The sequence below is a fragment of the Oratosquilla oratoria genome, chromosome 9 (assembly GCF_046742065.1).
Source record: "Oratosquilla oratoria isolate Oo_2021 chromosome 9, ASM4674206v1, whole genome shotgun sequence".
NCBI classification, from domain to species: Eukaryota; Metazoa; Arthropoda; class Malacostraca; order Stomatopoda; family Squillidae; genus Oratosquilla; species Oratosquilla oratoria.
The window spans coordinates 59,495,893-59,516,068 of NC_134785.1; the positions used below are offsets into that span (position 1 = coordinate 59,495,893).

The window sequence follows — 20,176 nt, forward strand, 5'->3', positions numbered from 1 at the left end:
ATTTCTTCATCCAGGTATGTAAATGCAACTTTGATTGTTCTTATTTAATTATAGGTTTTTCCAAAAATCTTATTTATATGTTTCACAGGTGGTGTGTGTGTGTGTGTGTGTGTGCGTGCGTGTGTGCACATATGTTCATATTTCTATGCGGAATAATTTACCCCAACTTGGAACTGTAGCCCCTTACCTCGTTGGTTCTCATGTTGCTAGACGTTTCTATTCGGCCGAGGGGAAAGTCGGGGAATGGGAGTGGGGGAGGGAAAGGTCGAACAAGTACTTGGACCAGTTCATGCGTGTGCGTGAGAGCGCACGTGTCAAGTGTGAATTCTACGGTCAGCCTAATCATGTTATCAAAACCACACCGGATGTGACACCCTTGTCACCTAAACCTGGACTTTCCCTCTACTCCATGACGGATGAAGCGAACGGTTCCCCAGTCAGACACCCTACACCCAAGGGGAAGGGTATCTAAAGCTAGTGAAGAGCTCTTTGTTTTTATTTTTTTTTCTGATTCTTTTTTCACCCAAACTCGAACGCTCCTGGAGACCCAAGCGACGCCATAATGCTCTTCCTGTGGAAGACGCCGAGCATCACTGCCCATTTTCCCATGGTCTTCCTCCTCCTGCAGAAGGTCCTTATTAACGCTGCTGTTGACCAGGAGCTCCTGCAGGAGTGCGACGTGCCTCTTGGGAACCCTACTGAGGCAGACACGAGTCGCTGTGGGCGTCACGACACCAAATGCTCCTCCTGTATTCAGACTTTAGGCTGTCAGTGGTGTTCCTATCCTATCCAAGCCGTGAGTACTTCTAAGACTTATCAAACGTTTTGCTAGTCCTGACGAACACTTTCTACCACTAGAAAGTATCATTTATCTCCAGGTATCTTAGTTGTCTTATCAATCTAGCCAATTTTATTTAGCTCTCGCCTCTGGCTTATATACCGGGGGAATTTTATAAGTAAATAGTTTTACTTAGTTATCTAGTTAAACTTATTTAGCCTTCTAGTCTATCATGTTACAACCCAAAAGCTTATTCTAGCTGCCATCAAGGGATTTTAGCTAGTGTATAGGGCTGAAACTGTATTATCTACCCCCTCCCCTCGGGTGTAAGTGTTGTCAACAGGATGCAGGAGATTTAACTCCGGTGAGAAACCCCCCCCCCTCAAGTGGGTTAAGAGATGCTAGATTGACATTAACACCACACAGGCCATGTTGACATTGAAGTGTTGACATTAAAATCTACTTTATTAACGAAGTCAGTTCTGTGTATTCTGAAATGCTTCTTTATGTCTGGGGGCTCCACTCGTGTGCGGGCAGTGTTCGCAGTAGAAAAAGTGTATGTATACATACACACACACACACACATGTATATATATATATATATATATATATATATATATATATATATATATATATATATATATAAGAAAAGTACCCAAATTGTAAATAAGTGCTTCCATGTAGTTCTAAAAATTATTCAAAGAGTATTGTGGTGGTTTGGTTCGGTATGGACAAGCCAGGGAAAATGAGACTCACAATAACACTAGAACTAAGGTTTAATGGTTAATACGCTCGGAGGGAACGGACGTAGTCTCATTGGGAGAAGGTCCGGAGTGAAGGCCTCATCAAGCGTCGTGGCTGTGGGCGAAGAGCCACAGGAGGGAATGAGACGACTTGCTGGCGGCTTGCTGGAGCGAACTGGTCCCGAGGCAGTTTGCTGGAGTGGACTGGTCCCGAGGCCTCTTGCTGGAGAGAACTGCTGCTTGGAGTTGAGCCCGGGAGAGAAGTCGGTAGAGAACTCAGTAGAGAAGTAGGGAGAGATCTCTGATTTCTGAATTCTGAATTCCTAGGAAAGACCACCCGTTTGCGCGGGATCGGTTTTTGTGGGAGGGAAAGAATGTCTGTAAGAAAATGAAAAAATAGTAGTGTATAAAAGAGGGCTATTGCCACCGGGCGATTTAGCGAGCAATTAGGGGCTGTTGGTGGTCGTGGCACGGGAGAAATGGACTGGGAGCTTGGACGGCGGCGCCGACGCCGGGATTAAAAACAGATTACAATCACCAAAATTCAGAAAATGGTAGGAGGCGTAGTAGGAGAGAAAGGTGGAAAAACGGAAAAATCTTTAGTGGGAGGTAAACTGAAATGAGAAGATGTAGTATAAGAGAAAGTTCGAAAGGAAGCGAATTTTAGTTGAAGAAAAAGTAAGTGTAGATGTTTGTGCGTGGGTCGTGGCTATGTTCGTGAGAGGTGTGTGTGTGTGTATCTTACGGGAAGTGAGTAGAGTTCACTTCCCGCGTGTAGAGCGCGTTCCTGATTACCCCCAGGTAAGACATGAGCTCTCCTGCTTTTCCCCAGGTTGGGTTGGAGTTGTATGTGTATGCTTGCAGCCTGTCAGTTAATGGGCTACATGCAATATTATTATTATTATTATTTCATTATTATTGCTATCACCAGTCAAAGCTGGTGAAGGGGTGTATTATTAATAGGTACGGTTATACACGTCTTATCGTGTACACCGGACGTGGGACGGAGAGATCTGCTCATTTCGGCGAAACGCCGACCTTTTAAAGGAGGCTGGCGGGAACGTGGGGAGCTTTCCAAGTTCCTGATTGGCTGACCAGCGGCGCGTCACCACAGTATCCTAATATTTTATTCATAAAATAGTTTAAATGTACGTCAATTATCGAATATAATAAGTTGCATTATTGGATTTTTCTCATTCTTTAGACCACTTTTCGCCTCTTCATTCAATTTAATTGCTCAGCGTCGTTAAAGCGAACATTAGTATCAAGAGGTATCCAAATGATATTTTCGTATGGATGACCCGTCATCCACGAGATTAAGCTGAGGATGGGAAGAACGAAGAAGGGTGGTGGATGGCAGTGGAATGGGTGAGAGAAGGTACGTTCCTTTGACTTAGCTATCTTCCTTGTAAGGGGGAAAAGCTATTGGTATATAGGTTGATAGATCTTCTTATCTGTAATGGGAACCCTGTGTGTGAGTGAGACAACCACCTGATGGGAGAAATCAGAAGCGTTTGCAGTGAATTACAAAGGCAAACGTTGTCGACAAGAGACCCTTTTGGTCATTAACGAGGTCGAATGCAAAATGAGAATAATAAGAAGTAGATGAATAGATAAATTAAAATAAATTGGTAGATATCTAAGTCTACTACATAGTTCCCAGCCCTTTTACGCCCAGATCAGTAGAACCCATCCTCTTTGCACACAGGATATTCACCCTCTCTGGTTATGAGATACTATATCCTGGCCTCATGGTAACCATTTTAAAGCCGTATTTGCCCGTTATCCAGTACCCGATTCCAGGGCCTATGAGAGGGGGGGGGGGGTCCAGCGGGTACATTGTTCCGGGGCCCGAGACTGAAGGAATCTTGCTAGATCGATAAGTCGAGTTTGTGACTCACAAACTCGACTTGTTGACTTAGCAAGATTTGTGGAGTGGACTAGCTAGGTAAGACAACCCGCTCGCGTAGGATCGGTTTTTGTGGGAGGGGAAGAATGTCTTTAAGAAAATGAAAGGTAGTAGTGTATAAAAGAGGGCTTTTTGCCAAAATGCGCTTTTTCATGAGCGATTAGGGGCGGTTGATGGTCCTGGCTCGGGAGAAATGGGCTGGAATCTTGGACGGCGACGCCGACGCCTGGGATTAAAATCACTAAAAGCTGAGAAAATGTTAGGACGCGTAGTAGTAGAGAAAGGTTGAAAAACGGAAAAATCTTTGGTGGGAGGTAAACTGAAATGAGAAGATGTAGTATAAGAAAAAGTTAGAAAGGAAGCTAATTTTAGTCGAAGAAAAAGTACATGTAGATGTTTGTGCATGGGGCGTGGCTATGTTCGTGAGAGGTGTGTGTATGTATCTTATGGAAAGTGAGTGGAGCTCACTTCCCGCGTGTGGCGTTGCTGATTAACCCAAACTATAAGTAGCACGGTCCTGATTAACCCCAGGTTGGGCTTGAGCTGTCCTGATTAGCAAGATTAAGCATTGAATCTAGCATTGCCCGACAAGTTGATTTTGATAGTGTTATTAGAAATTTTGCAAATAAGAAAGCCAGAAAAGCTAATATAACAGTTAATTCTTTTTCTAATTTCTTCCTTGGTAGAATTTTAGTATGAACATTTAAAAGTCATGTTAAAAATTTGTAATATTGTCACATTACTTGAGTACTAGTATGTTTTAACATAGTGTTTCATATGATCAATAAATGAGCACTTCTTGTTGAAGTTTGATGCATATTAATTAGCCTCATTCTTTTTATTTCAAAATAATGTTACAAGTGTTAGGGGCTCCAAATGGGTTTTGTTCTGTCTAGAAATATTTCTCTTAAGAGGCCCACCCCGATACTGGTTACCGGAGTGTTGGCTCTCTTGAAAGATATAGGGGACACTTAGGGAGAGGGGCTCTGGATCCCCAGATTGGAAGCCATTTCCGTATATTTCATTCATAGGATGGTAATCTTATAATATATTCTGCCCACACATTTATTTTATATTTTTATTTAATCTTCTTTATTATTTTTATTATTATTATTATTATTATCTATATATTAATACGTGTGTCACGCTTACGTCATCAGTCGTGACGTCACATCTCTTCTAATTGGCTGATCTTCAGTTGTGACGTCATCTCTTCTTTCTTCTGATTGGCTGGTTCTCAGTCGTGACGTCATATCTCTTCTTCTGATTGGCTTGTCTTCAGTCGTGACGTCATGTCTCTTCTTCTGATTGGCTGGTCTTCAGTTGTGACGTCACGCGCTCCGCGCTGGGAGCCTGGGACCCCACGATTGGGTTCCTCGGGACCCGGAGGGGACATGTCCCCTTGAATCATTTCTGTCGCTGTGGAATTTCTACGGGTCCTGCTATGATTGACCTAACAAGAGAGAGAGGCAACGGGAGAATTTGACTATAACGTCGGGGGACTTTGACGACTCCTTTTGGAGACTGAAGACTCCTTCGGGAGATTTTGAAGACTCCTTCGTTAAACCCGTGGAATTTCCACGGGTCCTGCTAGTTATTATTATTATTATTATTATCATTGTTGTCATCATTATTATTATCATTACAAGCCGCGGGCTTCGCCGGGGGCTTGGCTGCGCAAACAGCGGCCTATGGCCGCAGCTTTCCGCGCTCCAATCCCTCGTTTTCCCCTTCGGCCTCGGGGCGGAACCCCAACACGGGATCCCCAGCACGAAGAAGAACGCGAGGAAGAAGAACACGAAGTAGAATGCGAAGAAGAACGCGAAGAATAACGCGAGGAAGAAGAACGCGAAGAAATATGCGAAGAACGCGAAGAAAAACGCGAAGAACGCGAAGAAAAAGAAGAAGAACGCGAAGAAGAAGAAGAAGAACGCGAAGAGGAACACGAAGAAGAATACCACCTGACCCTGACTTACCCAAGCGCTTTTTCAAGAATATTTTTAGGACAAAGTGTCACCGTAATACCACCTGTCCCCGACTTCCACAGCGTTTTTTAGAAGAATGTTTTATTTAGACTTAGGTTATTATTATTATTATCATTATTATATACTTTTTAACCTGGCAGAAAGTAGTTGGTAACCAGCACTGCTTCCCGTCCTCTTTGAACTTGACCTCCCTTTGCCAGGAAGGTCAGGTCATGAACCCTTGCAACTCCATGAAGAAGATCAAGGATGAGCCACTGTCAGGTAGATCCATTATAGCAATTTTTTTTTTTTTTTTTTCATTTTCTTATTATTTTAGTGTAGACTATTTTCCTTTTCCTTTTATATACTTTTTCTAATCTTGAGATTGGCTAAAGAGCATAAGTCATTATGTACCGGTAATTGTTTTCTTCTGGCTAATGCCATACGATCATATCCAGGTAAGAGAAGCCTGATTAGATTGAAAGTCTTAATTAAACCATAGAAGTTTAATGTTTATCTTAACTATATCAAATGAAATATTATGGTTCTGCAATAGTCTTCGCTTATTTATTTTATATATTTATTTATTTAGTTATGTTTATTTATTAATTCATTTACTTGTTTGTTTATCTACTTTTAATGTATTTTATATATTGATTAATTTACTTAATTATATATTTATCTATTTATTCATTTTTGAACAGATGTGAACATTGATAAGTCGCCAGAGGCGGGGGACGCTGAGTTTGTTCAACTGAGACCTCAGCATGTTCATCTTCAGCTAAGGAAAGGTGAGGGTGGCAAACATTTCATTTTCTGTTCAACTTTCTTTTTCCATTCATGACTATCTTGCACTGAAATGCCGCCCCTTTCCATAAACACTGACTCCTGATTAGTGGAGATGGTTTTCCATGCTCCTCCCATTTCCTAATGTTTGTCCAGATTGGTGAAGATCATTAGAAAAAAAATAGTGTCTATCATCAAAAAATGACCAAGATATGCTGCAGAACCACACTTTACAAAGTTTATTCTAGTTGACATCAGACAATTTTATTTAGCTGAGAGGACGTCACAATGGGTTAACCCACTGGAGAGTGTCGTCTGATGCCATGAAATTTCATTTAGCATGGAATCCCATCCTCTCCAATGTAGGTGTGGACAAACTACATAATCACGAGTGTCGTCTTTGCATGAAATGTCTTATTCTGATAAACACCAGATGATTTTATCCAACTGAAATAATCCATAATCCTCCACTACCCAAAGGGAGAGGGAGCATTTTTTCTCTCTTACTGAGTTCTAGTGGTACAGGATCTCAAAGGGGAGCAGGTCCCCTTCCAGTTCTGTTTTGATCCTTCTATTAAATAAATAAATAAATCATTGTCATGATGTTGGCTGGAAGGCAAACACTGATGGGAGACAGTTTTATTAGAAAGATGCCAAAAGAATAATAATATTTCACTCTGCTAGCAGCAAGAAGGGAGGGGTAGATAGATGGCGAGGGAGGTGACGACAATGGATTTCAAGTCTTGTCCCAAGGCAGTCTGTCAGCAGGGGAAGTGGGAAGGGGAGATGCCGACAGAGATGCCGAACTAGGGTCGCAGCATGATGGTCTGAGGTGATTTCCATCTTTGGCAATTTCGTCCAGCTATACACCAGGTCAGGTCATGACCCGCACTCTAATGGGATGCTAGAGAAAAGTGTCGATGCCTGGGAAGCCAGATGCAATACATTCTCAGGCCACTGATCCAGCCAGAATGGAATGTATGGAGCTGAGTACTGCATGTGCATTCCTCAAAGAAGTGCTGTCTATCCCAGCACAGCCGGGTGGATGCAGGTGCATGCCCACAGTGGTTGCTGTGGTGAGGCATTGGACAACTGCTGAACAGTCACCTCTTAAGATTTTTATTTTTGTCAATTTGAAACAATTTTAATAACATGAGAGAAATTTCTGCCTCTAGAAAGTTAGTCCCTTTTTTTTGGGGTGGAGGAGGAGGGGAGGGGGATGTTTAACATATGATGGAGTTACTGAGCTCAGACACCAACTAAAGAGGATTAGAAAAAGAGGTGGATAAATAGAAATAAATAAATAAATAAATAGATAAAGGTTATTAATTTTACCCATTTATATACATATACAGGTTCCTGTTGCTGACTAGAATAATCTAACAGCAGTCAGAATAACCATGAGAGTCAAATACACCTGCAAAAGGGTTTATATCATCATGCTTGAGTGACAACCTCTTTGCAGGCAAACCATTCAACATTTCTTTGAAGTATCGCCAAATCAAAGACTACCCAGTGGACTTGTATTATCTTATGGACTTATCCAAATCAATGAAGAATGACAAGGACAGCGTTGCAGAATTGGGATCTAAGCTTGCTCAAACTATGAGAACACTAACATCACAGTTCCGCTTGGGTTTTGGGTCGTTTGTTGACAAGATTGCTCTTCCCTTCGTGAAAATGGCCACGGAAAAGTGAGTATTTATCTATGTAATGTTTGCTTGTCACTGTCTTTATAGGATATGGACAAAACACAGTGTCATCACTTTTTATGTTCAAATGATGTCAGCCCTTGCACTCCTCACATTTCAAAGTATCTGTTGTTCAAAGGGACCTTGAATCTCTTTTATGTATCCATGTATTTACTTAATTGGAGTACAGTATACAGAAAAGGAACGATGCTCTTTGGGTCCTATCTCCTAGTCTCCAATTTATTATATCTAGCCTCAAGTTCATGTATGGTTCCAACCAGGCTTCAACCAGGTTCCTTAATTTCTAATTATCGTATTGAGATTTGAATTCATATATTGTTTCAGCTTGGGCTATATCATCTTCCAAGCTATTCCAAGTATTTATATATCTATACATGTATATGTGTGTATTTAGCTAATTGTAGTATATAGGACAGGAACCATGCTCATGAGGTCCTGTTTCTGTGTATCCAACTATTCTCATATAATCTATTTACTACATTTAATTGACCTACCAAGTTCATTATCAATACTCCTTCAGCAAAATCTTATCATTAAAGATAATCATGGTTTTCCTTGCCTTTTTAATGTTATCCACATTTGTTGACCAGTTTTACTTCATTAACTTCCTTGTTCAGGGCTAGGACAATACCTTAGGTAGTGAGGTATTAAAATATGTCATGAGAAATAGGCATCTGGGAATGGATACAGAGAGGAGATTATATAAAGGGGTGATTGTACCAGTGGCACTGTATGGTGGAAGGACTTGGAATTTAAGAGAGGAAAAGTTTAAATGTGTTTGAGATGAAATGTCTGAGAAGTACCGTATGGTAGGGGTTACAAGGTTGGATAGAGTAAGAAATGAGGAAGTGAAGAGAACAGGGGTGGAAAAGGAGATGGCAGACAGGGTTGATGAAAGAGTATTGGGGTGGTTTGGACACATGGAAAAAATGAGTGAAGAAAGATTAGTAAAAGAGGTGTGGAGGACAGAGGTGAAGGAAGCTTGAGGGGATGACCAAGGATAAGATGGATAGATAGGGTGAGAGGCTCTTTAAGCAAGAGAGGAATGTTTGTTGAGCAAGAGAGGAAGAAGGCAGAAGATAGGGGTAAGTGGAAAATGGCTGTGTATAGATGATACTATGATGCAAAGAAGGGAGGGGGAAGGGGATAGTTGGGAGTAATGAGCAGTTATGTGTGAGAGATCTTTCGACTCAGCCTGAAGGAATTTCTTCCTTTCTTCTCTATTTTCTGCATGAGGGGATGAAAAAGGAGCCTTGTTGTTGATGTACTGTGTTTTGCTACATTGCCTCTGACCCAGGGCAGTAGATAGGATACAGGGATGACCCATCTTCCACGAGGAACTAAGATGAAAGGGAGGAAAAGGTAGTGGATGGGAGTGGAATGGGTGGGAGTAGGTGCATGCCTTTTGGCTTGGCTATCTCCCTTATAAGGGAGGAAAAACCCTTGATTATATGGATAGATAGGAGATGGGACCCAATGAGCATTGTTCTTTTTCTGTATATTACAAGTAGGTAAATACAGTTATGTAAATACATTAATCTATATGGGCCTACTGCCCCCTCCCTCAATTTCTTTTTTAGGTACAATATCTGAATGTGATTTTCAATAAAGGTAATTATATATTTTTCACAGACTGAAGCTTCCGTGTAAAGATTGTGAACCTCCATATACATTTAGAAACAGTCTTCCCCTCACTGATGATGATAGTATTTTTACAGTAAGCCCACCAAATTGTAAAGTATTGACATATTTAAATAGTTACATCAAACATAGACATTAGAGGAAAAAGATACTATTACCCAGTCCACATAAACTTCCTCTTTTGTTCAGGATATGGTAAAGAATGTAGGTGTGTCTGGTAACTTGGATTCTCCGGAAGGTGGATTTGATGCCCTTATGCAGGTTATTGTATGCCCTGATATTGGCTGGAGGAATGTGTCCAGAAAAATAATAATACTGTCTACGGATGCCAAGTATAATTATGCAGGAATTGGAAAGGTGAGTAAATAATGATGTTGGCTAATAATTTATTCAAAAGGAGATTAAAAGAGTGAGAGAAAGGTTAGCTGATAAAGTCTAGGGTTGAATGAGTATATAAATTAGTCACTAGGTCCATTGCTTATCTTTAATAGGACTGTGTGATGGGGCAACAAACTAATAACAAAGCTCATGGTCTCAGATGAACACAGCAGCAAGCTTACCCAGTTGCAGTGTGGTTACAAAACACTACATTAGCAAAAATATGTAATGTATGCCTTAACTACTTCTGTCAACTTCCAAGATTTTTGCATAAATTTTTTTACTTGAGGAGAGCTGACAGTTAGGGAATAATACCCTCTTACTATCTAGTGATATCAAAACAGTTCAGTATTAATACAAATTACTACAGGAACATCTGTATAAGTATCTATATAATCTATCTATATATATACATCTGTATCTATATATCTATATAATCTATATAAGACTGGAACCAGAAATAGGAAATAGAGTTTAGGAAGAAAAAATGTAAAGTTCTGGAAATGAATACTGGATTTTCAGTAAATTTGAAAAATATATACAGTAAATCCTTGTTATTTGGTACATCTGCATTCCTGGAAAACTTACCGCAAATTAAAATTACCGTATACCGAACCCATTATAACATGTAATAATAGGATATGGCAGATGTACCTTCTCCCTGCTCTTTCCTCTTCAAAACATGAGTGGATATCGTATCTATGAATTTTTCTTACCATAGATAGAATCGAGGGTAGTAATTACCAAATACAGACGCTCCTCTACTTACGTTCATTCATTTTACGTTTTTTCGATTTTACGTTTGAACTGACTGTAAAAAAAAATATAATTTTTTTTATTTTGAGTGAATTTTTTAGTTTAGCACGCTCTCCGTAGTTCAAACGATACTTACGCATGACGCTGTGTCCATTGTTTACATGACACAAACGTGCCTTGCCTCCTCCTCCTCCTCCCCCTCCTCCACCATCTCAATTTATGTTGCTTGAATTTAATTTATTTGAAATTAATGTTATCATTTTACAATGTTATGTGTATAATTAATGATTTAGGGGTGTTTTATAAGATACGGTAATAGAATTTACGGATGTATGGTACAGTAACAACTTACGTTCATTTTCAACTTACGTTCGGCCGTTCGGAACGTAACTAAAACGTAAGTTGAGGAGCGTCTGTACCATAACTGTGAATTTACCGGATAAAGAATTACCATATAAGGAGGACTCACTGTACACTAATTTCCAATTTATCAAATATAGTGAACATTCTGTGGATCACCAAAAAAGTCCTTGTGGACCCCAAGATGTTTGGTAGTTCTCCTTTGATGTCTTTCATGTCAATCAACTAAATATAACTGCACCGCAGCAGCCAGAACAAACATAATAAGTGACCATAGACACCAAACAACAAGTTGTGGAGAAGACAGGCTGTACTGACTTTCTCTGTGTCTTTTCCAGATTGCAGGTATTATTGAGCCACATGACATGAAATGCCATTTAGACAAGAATGGCTTATACACAAGTGGCACACTCCTTGACTACCCTTCTGTTGCACAGGTATAGTTCAGATCTTGACATTAATACATAAGGCTTATAGTCAATTCTATACCTTCATCTAGGTTACTTTTACACTAAATTTCCCTTGCATTTTTTCTGTGTTTGATTCAAGCATCACGGTTATCTGTGTTTTTGTTTATCAATGAAAGTAATTATAGGCAATTCACTCAAAGAATCTCAGTTGATCCTGCATTTTTGGTTGGCAGCCCTGCTCACCCTTCCCTTGCTGAGCTGGGTGAAACTTCAAGCCTCCTTAAAATATTTTAATATTTCTTGACTTAGCTCAGTGACTATACGAGTTACATGAATTTCATGTACATCTAGGGATGAAACAGTCCTTGTTCACCTATTTCTAAGCTTTTCATCTCTATAGTACAAAGAAAGTAACTATAGCGAGTATAAGATAAGGAATATAATTTTAATGTTTATACAGCATTTTACTTATGCCGGAATCGACTGGGACTCCGGAGATGAAATAGGTATTCAACATCATAGCGTCCGTGACGTAGACAGACTTGGGACTGAAGGTTATAGAATCACGGGGATATTTGATGCGTATTTAATGCAGATCTGATCCATCGTTCGATAATACGTTGGTTTTGATGAAAAACTGTAAAAAGTACTATAATTACTATAGGCTAAAGGCTACACTAGAAGAGGGTATTACAAACTATGCACTAGAATACTCTAAACCTCAAATACAAAGAGTTTTAAGACTTACATGGTTTGGCTAGGCGTGGGGTGTGTACATCTTTCTAGATCGGACCAAGACTGGCGCCTAGAGGTGACCCACAGTAACCGGTTCTTACACACCTTCTTAAGTCTAATTCTTTAAGTGAACATCGTACAAATAATGAGATGCTATCTTGCAGCACAGCTTGCAGACAACTTACAATGATAGTATTCTTAAGCAGACGAAGCTTCTGCTCGCAGCATACTTAAATTAAACATGACGAAAAACAAACTTGGAAACCTCTTCCGAGGGGAAACGAGCCTTACGACAAAAAGATATGTAAACATGGGGATACACGGACATATAAAAAAGCCCCGTTACCTCTCGTAACGGCACACTCCCTTCCTAATTTTCTAGGGGGAAAAATTACCAAAACTATTGACCTAGCAACACAAGCTCAGAAATGGGTCTTACATATTCATGGGCTTTGTTGTTTACCACAACTCTTACTTGGACCTTCCTGACTAAATCATCCTTGCCAGGGAATACTTTGTTTACAATACCCAAGGGCCACTGTCCTTGGGGACACTCTTGATTTTTTACCAACACTACATCATCCACCTTTACATTTGGAGAGGAATTGACCCACTTTCTTCTGGGTTGTAAAGAGGAAAGATACTCTTTCTTCCATCTCTTCCAGAATTCCTCAGCAAGGTGATGGACATGCTTCCATTGAGATTTGTATACTGCCTTAATATCTATCTCTTCAGGAAGAGTTACAGGAATATCAGTTTTCTGAGTGAGAAGGATGGACGGAGACAAAATGAAAGGACTACTAGGGTCCGAGGAAACAGGAACTAAAGGTCTGGAATTCACGATCTTACATACTTCTGCAAAGAAGGTTACTAACACCTCATGTGTTAATGCCTTGGGGTGATGGTTAGTCAGTATCACATTCATGATGTTGCGGACTATCCCCACCATACGCTCCCATGCTCCACCCATGTGAGAAGCATGAGGAGGGTTAAACAACCAAGTGCAACCTTGACTTGACAAGAAACTATTGACATCACCACCTTCATCGGTAATGGCAAGCAAGTTCAGTGCTTTGACAGCACCTACAAAGTTCGTGCCTCTGTCAGAACGCATCATCTTAACTGGGCCACGAATACAAATGAATCTCTTTAAGGCATTAATGAAGGAAGAAGTACTCAATTCTTCTACAGTCTCTATGTGGATAGCTCTGGAAACAAGACAGGTGAACAGAACGCCCCATCTTTTACTTTCGAGGAAGGAACTTCTAGTGCGCCGAGTTTTTATATGCCAGGGGCCAAAAAGGTCAACTCCTACATAGGAAAATGGCGGATTGGGAGTAAGTCTATCGACGGGTAAGTCTCCCATCTTCTGAACACACACCTTACCTCTTACCCTTTTACAGGTGACGCATTTGGAAATGACCTTAGAAATGGTACGTTTCCCTCCCAAAATCCAGAAACCACCTGTACGGACGGCTCCTTCTGTAATCACTCTCCCTTGGTGGTGCACTGTCTCATGGTAGTGACGGATCAACAACAAGCCTAAGTGGGATTCCTTTGGAATAATAATAGGCCTTGCAAGCATACCAAGTACATCACTGCCTTGACTCAACCTGCCTCCTACACGAAGTAGGCCCTTCTGGTCTAAATAAGGAGACAGAGATGCAATGGGACTGGAAGGAGGTAAACAAACTTCACCTTGCAATTTAGTCATGGCAGACGAGAAATAATCCTTTTGGTATGTCTGAACAATGAAATCAGCTGCATCTTCTAGTTGATCGGGTGACTTATGTTTGTTGCATATATGCCAACCTGAACAACACTTGTTACCTTGTTTGAAAGAACGGGCTATATGCTTAAGGAGAGCTACCGCTCTTACAAGTCTCCTCCAACAGGAGAAATTAGAGAACCTCTGAGCTAATGACGCAATTGCAGGCTCTACATTGCTTTTGTTTGCACTAACAAGGGGTTCAGACTCAATTGTGTAGTCTGATACCTTTACTTCTTTATCTGTCTCAGGGCTTACAAGAGGAAAACTTCCACTGGTGGATACAACATCCTCAAATAAGCTTGAGGGACCTGACAACCAATCACTCTGATTTAGGTTGGTTATTTCAAGACCACGGGTAGCCAGGTCTGCTGGATTACAATCTGTAGGTACATAATGCCATTGGTTAGGTTCGGTGGACGACCTAATGTGGTCTACTCTGTTACTCACGTAGACCTGAAATCTACGCCTTTCATTATGAATATAGCCCAAGACAATCATGCTGTCAGAATAGAAATGCCTTGCGTCTAAGGGTTTGTCCAAGCAATCCGAGATGGAATTGCTGAGATTAACTGCCATCACTGCAGCACACAACTCTAACCTGGGAATAGTATGACCATGGTTGGGAGCTACTTTAGCTTGTCCCCTCACAAAACACACCTGGTAGCTTTTGGTATCACTGAAAACCTTAAGATATGATACAGCTCCTACTGCTACTCTGGAAGCATCTGAAAAGGTATGAAGCTCTATCCTGTGAGCTTGAGACAAAGAAATACTAGCAAACTGACGATTGATGCTTATATCCTTGAGGTCCCTTAAGGACGTTAGCCATCTGGACCATTTGGTATGGATCTTAGCTGGTATGGGTTCATCCCAACCACACTTTAGATTGGTTATCTCTCTTAGGAGTAGTTTTCCCACTATTATTACTGGGGCTAAGAATCCCATGGGGTCAAACAGACTATTTACAACAGACAGTATCCCTCTTTTTGTCGAAGGCTTGTCTGAATCCATGAACTTATAGACGAAAACGTCTCTTTGGATGTCCCATAAGAGGCCCAGGCTAGACTGCATAGGCATAGAGTCAGAAGTTAGGTTCAGCTCCTGAAGGTTATCAGCCAGCTCACTGGTGGCAAACTTTTCCAGCACTTCCTTACTGTTGGAAGTGATCTTGTGCAAGCGCAGGCGTCCTCCTTCTTGAAGTGCTGACTTAGAGTCTTGGATTAACTTGTAAGCAGTCTCCGCATCTGGCAGAGATGCTAACCCATCATCCACGTAGAAATTGTTCTCTATGAAATAGCGAACTTCAGGAGAGGCATCTTCTACAGACTTACGTAAGCCATAGGTGGCAATGGCGGGAGATGGCGTGTTCCCAAAAACGTGAACAGTCATCCTATACTCAATCAACCTTTCATCAGGGTCATTATTCTTGTACCAGAAGAATCTGAGATAATCTCTTTGCTCAGTCTTCACTTTGAAATTATAGAACATCTGTTCTACATCAGCTGCCACTGCTACAGCTTCCTGACGGAAACGTAGAAGAATCCCGAGAATACTGTTTGTCATATCAGGACCTGACATCAGCATATCATTTAGGGAGAACTCTCTGGATTTGGCAGAAGAGTCGAACACAACCCTGATCTTGTCAGGTTTCTTAGGGTGGTACACCCCAAACAATGGAAGATACCAGCACTTCTGATCAGACTTCAATGGTGGTGCAACCTCAGCATGCCCACGATCTAACATCTTTTGCATGAAGGCCATCATATGCTGACGTTTTTTCCGGCTTTGTGCTGAGGCTACGATGGAGAGACAGTGTGCGGTGCCACACAAAGTCTCTATTATTACTGGTGGCTACAACATTGGGACGGAAAGGCAGTGGCGCGACCCAATGACCACTTTGATCCTTGCGGAACTCTGAGTTCATAACATCCAAGAACTTCCTGTCTTCAATCGACAGGGCGGCCTTGTCATCATCTTTGGTTACCTTGAACAAATCATCCTTTACTTCAGAAACATGAATCTGGTTACCACATGGTGCGACTATAGAGGGACGTCTATCATGTACAAAGGATGTTTTGAAACTGCTAATGACAGGAGGCCTACAAGTGCCATGGAGACACACTTCCCCAATGATTGCCCAACCCAGACTGGTCTGTTGAGCTAGAGGGGCATTGACAGGTCCAATTCTCTGGTCAAAAATGTAATGAGCTGAAGGCACATCTCGACCAATGATGAGTAGAATCTCAGCTTCAGGAACCAGAGGTGGAATACATTCGGCCAGATCGGACAGATGGGGATAACCACGAGCTATGGCGGGGGTGGGTATCTCTTCTCTTACACTGGGAATGCTGTCGCATTCCACTAACTGAGGGATATGCACCTCTTGTGAGTTATGCCAAGACACGATGGTGTAATTTTTGGTGGTGCGCCCAGAAGCGCCCGTTACACCTGCACAGGTAGCTAGACGATATGAAACCCGTTTGCTCAGCTTGTCAAACAAATCGAAAAACTCAGACCTTGCTAAAGAGCAATTGCACTGATCGTCTAGGATGGCATAACACCACACTCCGAGCTCTGGCTTACTTTCAGGATAGACCTTTACCAAGAAGGTCTTGGCGCAGGACTTACTCATGGAGGTGGGGTTACTGCATATCAAGGTACATTTGGAATTGACCGCAGCATCCTCCCCTCCCTGAGTCTTTACTATGGGGGTAAGAACATTTGGAAGCGGCACTTGATTGACTACAGGGGAGCGAGGTGTTTTATCTTGAGCAACCTCCCTTCCATGCTGTGTAACCGCTTGAGTCGAACTCCTCTTCGACCTGGGTTCATCGTGATGTAAGGCAGTCACATGAGTATGGGCCTTACAGAGTTTGCAGAAAGTTCTCTCTTTGCAGCTGGAAGGAGGATGGTTACCTTTGCAACATCTGTTGCACACTCCTTTATCGTTTAAGAAAACCTTCCTCTCGCTCACTGACATGGTGCGAAAAGCCCTGCAGAAATCCAAATGGTGTACGTAGGCATCATGGTAGACGCAAAAATCTCCCTTTTCTGCCTTTCTTTGCTCGGTAGGACTAGCGGCGCCAACAGACCTGTCAGCGCCCATGGTCGACTTACTGCCACTGGACAACATGGTGTCAGTCTTCTTCACACGTACTTGAGGAAACTTAGAGGGAGGTGGCTTCTCTGGTTTCACAAAACCATCGGCTCCAAGGCTTTGATAAGAGAAACATGGATCATTCTCGACCCTTGCCATCTCCTTCACAAACTCAATGAAGAAGGAGAAAGGTGGGTACGGCACACCGTGAGCAGTCTTGTAGTTCATGGCTCTGCCAGTCCACGCTTTCTGTATACAGGGTGGAAGTTTTGCGACAATGGGATTGATGCCTGACGAGGCGTCATAATATGCAAACAGTGTACTGTATACAGGGTTAGCCTTCAAGGCTTCTATCTGATACAGAATGTCACACAGGTCGTATAACCTTAAGGTGTCTCTAGGTGAAATCCTAGAGAAGTTGGCGAGCTTCTTTTTAATTGAAGTCTCAATGATCGAAGGGGCAGCAAACCTGTCATCCAAGCGCTCCCAAATTCTACTGCACGCCAGGTTTGGATTCTTGGCATTTGAGTTTCTGGTTGTACGGGCCCATTCTTTAGACTCAGGACCTAGGTACTTAACTAACAGGTCTATTTCCTCCTTACATGAGGTGCCTAACTCTTGCACGACTTCCTTGAAACTCTCTTTCCAAACAGCATAGTCTTCCGCAGTATCATCAAACGTAGACAGCCTGCTAAGAAGTAAATCCTTCCGCAAGAAGAACTTGCTCAAATCGGCAGAATTGGAGGTTGTCCCCAATCTAGGAGATGCACTACGAGGAGGTTTTACTACAGGTGGTGACACATAAGAAACATGGTTAGCAACAGGTTGCTGCGCAGGTTGCAGAGACCTCACCTTTACCTTTTCGATACGAGGTTCAAAACTGAATGGAACATTGTTAGCAGGCTGTGAGTTAACTCTGAAATCAGAACAGGGCTTGAAAACAGGGCTTTCAGGATTCAAGCCTACCAGATCCTTCTGACTAGCGGAAACATCGACTATACCACCCTGTTGCTCCACATATAGTTGGGTGCGGGTAGCGACTGTACCTTTTAATTGGTCCCAGTCACTGCATGTTTCCCAATCATCGTCGGGTCCTAAGTGCCTAAGTTCGGCTTCGGCTTCTTCCAACTCCTTTTGCTGTGTCATAAGTTTGAACTTGGCCTGCATTTCAGCCTGCTCTTTCATAAGCTGACCCTCCTGTTCGGCAAACTTAACTCTGATACGAGCGGTCTCCACCTTGGCTCGTTGCTTCCTTGCAACACTAACACTGGTGCTACTGGAACGACCTGACCTAACCGACCTTCTTGAACTGCCCTTCATGGAAGGGGGCACACAACGCTCAGAGTGGTCGACGAGGGATAAAGGAACTTGACTGGACTTCGGGTCATCTTGTAAAAACGGTTCAGTGTGGTGTTCCTCTTCCGTGACTTCAACTGAGGAAGAGGAAGCATAGTTACTGATTACCTGACGAAAAGATGCCTGAAAATCCCTGTCTTCGTGCTTCACTGATTCAGCACGAGCCAGACTTTCTGGAGTACGTTCACGCATTAAGAATTCCAGGTACCTTTTTACAGTATCCTGGTACACAGCGTGGGCCTCATACAACCAAGGACCATGATTCGGTTCTTCCAATAAGGCTTGTACTCCTTCTCTACTCGCCTTTACCCTCTCTTCATGCTGATCAGACGCTCTCTGAAAGGCCTCTTGCCCTTCAGCCGTGAGGACTCTGACCCTACCAGAGACGGGTCCTTCATCTATACTGTGGTTGGAAGACATATTGCCAAGTGAGAGAAACAGTGAGAGACAAGACAGTAATATGATAAAGAAGACAAGGAAAACTCGAACTTAATCGAAAACCACGGAGTACGTTACCACACTCCTAACTATACGACTATTGAGGTAGACAACAACAGATTAAACCCTACATTTGGTTCAATCTAAAAATGCACATTAGTCGCATGCTTATATTAACATATGACAGGATTTAGGCAAGGTAGCTTGCCTTCAAAGGAAAAACACATGCTCTGCGACGAGGTGTTATGTAAACACTGTTGGGGCTTGGCAACCATACGTTGTTGCCACATCACACTCGCGCGCCGATACGATCACTAAGACTGCCACATCACACTCGCGCGCCGATACGATCACTAAGACTGCCACATCACACTCGCGCGCCGATACGATCACTACACTTTGGCTTGCGCTACACTACACCCAAGCACACACATGCACTTATGCCAGGAAGGCGACACATCAAGTTCATGTGGTGACGACGAGGGGAATCTAGACGTGGCAACGGCGTGCAGGGCGTGGTCTGGCCGACACCTCATTCCTATGCTTTCTTCATCTGTTCGTTTCTATCGAACCATTTTTTCATTATGCCGGAATCGACTGGGACTCCGGAGATGAAATAGGTATTCAACATCATAGCGTCCGTGACGTAGACAGACTTGGGACTGAAGGTTATAGAATCACGGGGATATTTGATGCGTATTTAATGCAGATCTGATCCATCGTTCGATAATACGTTGGTTTTGATGAAAAACTGTAAAAAGTACTATAATTACTATAGGCTAAAGGCTACACTAGAAGAGGGTATTACAAACTATGCACTAGAATACTCTAAACCTCAAATACAAAGAGTTTTAAGACTTACATGGTTTGGCTAGGCGTGGGGTGTGTACATCTTTCTAGATCGGACCAAGACTGGCGCCTAGAGGTGACCCACAGTAACCGGTTCTTACACACCTTCTTAAGTCTAATTCTTTAAGTGAACATCGTACAAATAATGAGATGCTATCTTGCAGCACAGCTTGCAGACAACTTACAATGATAGTATTCTTAAGCAGACGAAGCTTCTGCTCGCAGCATACTTAAATTAAACATGACGAAAAACAAACTTGGAAACCTCTTCCGAGGGGAAACGAGCCTTACGACAAAAAGATATGTAAACATGGGGATACACGGACATATAAAAAAGCCCCGTTACCTCTCGTAACGGCACATTACTTATTATCTCTGTGTCCAGTTATTATGAGGCTGGTTGTAAATTTTAATATGTCATCTGTGATATAAGATAGTCATGAATATGAATGTGCTTTCACATATTCCATAAAGTGACACAAAAGAGAAAATG

At 42.1% G+C, this 20,176-nt stretch overlaps 2 protein-coding genes across 3 annotated transcripts in view; one reads left to right on the forward strand and one right to left on the reverse strand.

Annotated features, from left to right (window-relative positions):
* The first annotated feature begins 429 nt into the window (after positions 1-429).
* LOC143028475 (integrin beta-PS-like) overlaps positions 430-20,176 on the forward strand; it is a 38,643-nt gene continuing 18,896 nt past the window's right edge. The window contains exons 1-7 of the mRNA XM_076190629.1: positions 430-796; positions 5,556-5,676; positions 6,099-6,185; positions 7,646-7,874; positions 9,525-9,609; positions 9,723-9,890; positions 11,366-11,464. Of these exons, the coding sequence (XP_076046744.1) occupies positions 563-796; positions 5,556-5,676; positions 6,099-6,185; positions 7,646-7,874; positions 9,525-9,609; positions 9,723-9,890; positions 11,366-11,464 (1,023 nt within the window). The 5' untranslated portion in view covers positions 430-562. The remainder of the gene's footprint in view (positions 797-5,555; positions 5,677-6,098; positions 6,186-7,645; positions 7,875-9,524; positions 9,610-9,722; positions 9,891-11,365; positions 11,465-20,176) is intronic.
* On the reverse strand, positions 15,513-20,041 carry LOC143028474 (uncharacterized). Of its 2 annotated transcripts, none has more exons than XM_076190627.1 (2): positions 19,697-20,041; positions 15,513-19,585 (listed from the first exon to the last, which is right to left on the reverse strand). In XM_076190627.1, exon 2 carries the CDS (start codon positions 18,814-18,816, stop codon positions 15,664-15,666), a length of 3,153 nt encoding a protein of 1,050 aa, XP_076046742.1. In that variant the 5' UTR covers positions 18,817-19,585; positions 19,697-20,041; the 3' UTR covers positions 15,513-15,663. The 2 variants fall into 2 exon arrangements, with proteins under 2 accessions (XP_076046742.1, XP_076046743.1); XM_076190628.1 differs by having other exon boundaries at positions 15,513-19,597.

Bases quoted from the DNA above. Each gene is read 5' to 3' on its own strand.
- LOC143028474 (XM_076190627.1), bottom strand. From the start codon at position 18,816: ATGTCTTCCAACCACAGTATAGATGAAGGACCCGTCTCTGGTAGGGTC.